Source organism: Bison bison, unplaced genomic scaffold (assembly GCF_000754665.1).
Source record: "Bison bison bison isolate TAMUID 2011002044 unplaced genomic scaffold, Bison_UMD1.0 scf7180017864460, whole genome shotgun sequence".
Classification (NCBI taxonomy): domain Eukaryota; kingdom Metazoa; phylum Chordata; class Mammalia; order Artiodactyla; family Bovidae; genus Bison; species Bison bison.
The window spans coordinates 4,759,397-4,763,446 of record NW_011495022.1 but is presented as its reverse complement, the minus strand read 5'-3'; the positions used below and the strand labels follow the sequence as shown (position 1 = coordinate 4,763,446).

At 45.3% G+C, this 4,050-nt stretch overlaps 1 protein-coding gene across 1 annotated transcript in view; it reads left to right on the top strand.

The window, feature by feature from the left end:
* The window catches only part of HOXD4 (homeobox D4), an 18,755-nt gene that overhangs the window by 2,532 nt on the left and 12,173 nt on the right, over positions 1–4,050 (top strand). The window contains exon 3 of the mRNA XM_010859789.1: positions 1–178. This exon is cut by the window's left edge and continues 19 nt beyond it. Within this exon, the coding sequence (XP_010858091.1) occupies positions 1–83 (83 nt within the window). The 3' untranslated portion in view covers positions 84–178. The remainder of the gene's footprint in view (positions 179–4,050) is intronic.

The window sequence follows — 4,050 nt, the reverse complement described above, 5'->3', positions numbered from 1 at the left end:
CCTCCTGCCCCCCCCCAACTGCCCCCGGCCGGCATTTGCAGCCGCTGGCCAAGGACCACCACACGGACCTGACGACGTTATAGAAGTGGGGACCCTGGGCCCACCCCTCCCTGAGCTCCTGGCTGAGCCGAAGCTGCGGGGGCAGGCCGGGCCTGCTGTCACCTCCCTGGGCTCTAAGGTACTGTGGGGGTGGACCTGGGACACACGCAGGCCTCCCTCGGACTAAGGTTAGCATCCTGCCCGAGGGCAGCCCCCTCCCTGGAGCGGGGATGGGGGTGGGAGGGGGCGGGATTCTCTCTCTAAGTATATTATCAAATGGCAGGAGCTACTGAGAACATAAAACCTTGGCGAGTCATTAAACTCCTGAAAATCTCTGCTGTTGGGTTTTGAATTTGCAAATGAAGGTTGGATGCTTTATCCCAGTGTGAATTTAAACATGCTCCCCCACCCCACCCCTCCAGGGATCTTTGTGGTTTAAAAATGTGCCAGAGTTGAGGCAGAAGCTTGGCCACCTCTGCGCTAGGTGTTTTCAGTAGAAGCAGGAGAGCTGAGCCAGGATTCCTGAACTTTCTGGGTTGTCTGTATTTCCAGTGTGAAAAAAAATATATATTTTTTGCTCCCAGTGTCCCTGTGCCCAAAGAAATGAGTCTAAGAAGGAAGCGGAAACGGGTTGTTTTATGTTTATATTTGCTTAAATATTTATTTGTTGGAGAATTGGGGTACAGAAATAACTGACACGGTGTTGCCAAAAAACTTAAATGTGAAAGGGGCTGAGTTTCAGGGAGCGGAATCTGAGGTGCGTGGCCTGACTTCTGGCTGGAACTCCACCCCCTCCCCACTCCCAGGAAATGTATATAGGGGGCCCTTAACCCTTCTAGAGGGAAGGGAAGGATCCACTCAAAGTTGAGTTCTTGAATATATATTTCCACATGTGTGTTTTTCAGCACTGTGCTTACAACTAGTTCTGGGTGATTAGAGGAAAGGGAGAAAAGAAAGAAACAAATGGTCCAACATTTTTCCTTCTGGGGAAAGAAAACAAAACCTCCATGTTCTGGGTCATTAGATAATGACTGAATTTTCTGTTCCAACTGGATTCCGAATGTCCCCAAATACTCCATGTAGCAGTATTTTATAGGAATTGGTGTATGGCTGGTATGGGAGAAGGGATGTGCATTGGGGAGAAAGTGGGAAAGTGAGGAAATCTTGCTTTTAAAAAAATAAAAAACTAACTGAATCTAGAAGTCCACAAAAGTTGGTCTTAGGGTTTTTTACCCCTAAGTTTTAATTTTTCAAAACAAATCTAAGGAATTTTTCAACCTGTTAATTAGAAGCGGAATTTGTAAAAGTACAAAAGTTTTCAGGCCCTTTCTGCTCCCTTGCCTTGAGAATAGTGGTTTAAAAACAATCGCTCTCAAACAACGGGAGATATGTTCTTTAGTCATTTTTCTCATGCCTTGCCTGCGAAGGATTCAAAGCTCATTTTTCTAAAATGTTGACCCTTAAGGATAAGGGGAAAGAGTCAAAGGTAATGGCCAGGGTTCACAGACTCAAATGAAACAAGGCTTCAGAAGTTTAAACCCCAAAGCCTCGGGCTCCAAAAAGAAACCCCTGGTTGTCCCTTACCAAAAAGTGACAAAAGTGGGGAGGGAGCAGGAGGGAGATTGAAAAGGAGATTCAGAATTGGGGCTATTTTTCAGTGCTTCAGAAGGTTTCAGAGGTAATTTTTAAAATATATTTGAGTGGAGAGGGAAAAAAGACTTCCTCTATGGGCATGTTCTTTGGTTCTGTGTCTCCTGAGAGCTGAGGGCAGGTATTCACTGGGGTCCCTAGGCTGAAATTCCACTTCTCTAAAGTATCTTCCAAGCCTTGGTCTTTTGTATTAGACCCTAGGGACAGCTCTTTGTTCCTCCTTGGGGTGAGCCTGGCTCTCAGACTTGCACATGGCAATACTTGAATATCGCCACGTCGGGATATTAAAGATGGATATTCCTGCATTATTTGCACCATTGTTTCTATGACAAAAAGCACAGAGTTCATACATAGTCAAGACGTCTTTTTTCTGATGCCCTCACGTTGAGAAGCTGAAAAGGTATTTTACTGAAGTTCGGCTAAATTACAGAATCAGGTTCATCCAGAGGACAAATTTTCTATTCGATTAGCTGTATTTCAGCCGGGAGGACTGACCTCTAAACCCTTAACCTTTTGGACTCTAACTACCCTTCTCTTCTTTTTTCCCTCCTCTAACATGAAGAGCAGTCTTTGGATGTAGCATTTGAAAAGAGCTGCTATCTTTAGGCAAGTTGGAAAGTTGCTCAGATTCTTCCCTAAAACCCAAACTTGTTAATACATCGAAACTTCTCCTTGTGTGTGGGGAGGTATATATTTCACAATGTCCAATTATATATGCATTATAAAAATTATTATATAGATTTCTTCCCTTCCTAGAAGTTCAGGTTACTCATCCCAGCTTCAGACCAAATGCCAAACTACTTAACTGCCTTCACTTCTGCCCTAGAGGAAAGCCAAGAGGTATATTTGATGAAGAAAACCCAAGTTCCTTCTTAAAAATAGCTCCACTACTTTGGAAAGTAATTTTATCAGAGAAAAAAATTCTTTGTTTATAAGTCTCAGTTCTCCTTCTCGGCTTCTAGAGATTCCCTTTTGAAATGTTAATGGAGCCTGCAAGGCCCAGAGGGCAGCCCCCAACCCTGAGGTCCCAATCAGACCCTCTCGTCCATTTGGGCCCACAGGAGTGGGGCGGGCAAGAAGCAGGGCCCCCCAGCCGGCCAGGGCAGGGAAGGAAATGAGTTTCCTTTTGGGAACGTGTTCTGGAGACCTAGGTGTAGAAATGCTCAGTGCCCATTTGCTTTTATTTGTTTCCAGTTTGTTCCCCCAACTATGAGCCAGAAGTGTTTGTTTTGAGGGTTTTTAAAAATGGTATGTTGGGATAGTAACTGGGGGGAGTGAAGTGTTTGCTGAGGACACTGCTTCTCAGATTCCCATCTCACTTTGTCCATTGCAGCCTTTTGTTGGGAGATGACATTGTCAGTCAGCCCCATGGTGTCTGTTCACACAAGATGCTTTCTTAATAGAACTGATCAATGTTCTGCTGCCACTGATTAAAGTATTATTTATACTAATTGTTGCCTGTAGTTTTGATGTAATTCATTGATCTATATTTGAAATAATAAAAGGTGTAGCGAAATCTCCCTTCTATTTGGTGCCTCCACAGAAGCATTCTTCATTAGGTCTTCTAAAAGCTAACATCCAGTATAAACAGTGTATTTTATTATTTTCTATAATATCCCTGATGTGTGAGGGTTAAACTGTGTAAGGCATAGAAATTCTACCATTTTCTCCCTCCCCCATACCTACATACTCCCAATTTGGCTGTTAAATTTTGTGTGCATTGGAAAGCCAGAGGCTGGATTCAGGCGTGGGGGTGGGGGGGTGGGCATTATATTTTTTTTTTTAAGGAAAATAAGTAACTTCCTGGGCTAAAAAGAGGCTCCAGTTTGGCTCGGTGCAGGCCCAGGTCAGCTCCAGACCCCCTCGATCTGTGACATGGTGAGTGAGAGATCTCCTGGCTCCCCAACTCTAAGAGTGTCTGGTGCTGGGCTCTGGGCCAACCTGAGGCTGGCCGTGGCTGCTTGGATCTTACCCTTCTGGTCTCCAGTCTTGGGCTCCTTCTACTTCTGTGCTGTTCAGCCCCACTGGGGCCTCCAGCAGCTGCCCCTCCTCCCCCGAGCGCCCCTTCGGCCCTCCAGACGACAATAAACACTCCCCACTATAAAGAGTGGCGCGCGCTATTTTTTTCACGAGGGCTTTTCACGTCTTGGCCTTGCCTTGAAGAGGGGGCCAAGACAGGCGTCCCAAAATAGATGGGGGTGGGGAGCTTACTCTCGACAAGAAATGAGCAGAATGCAAAAAATCAGACGTGTGTCCTTAATATATGTAAGGGCTTGCCTCAGACGCGTGGACATGTGTATTTATAAGTGCGCAGACAGAAGTTTAAATATTCAGACACATTTTATGATTGTCCTCTGCCAG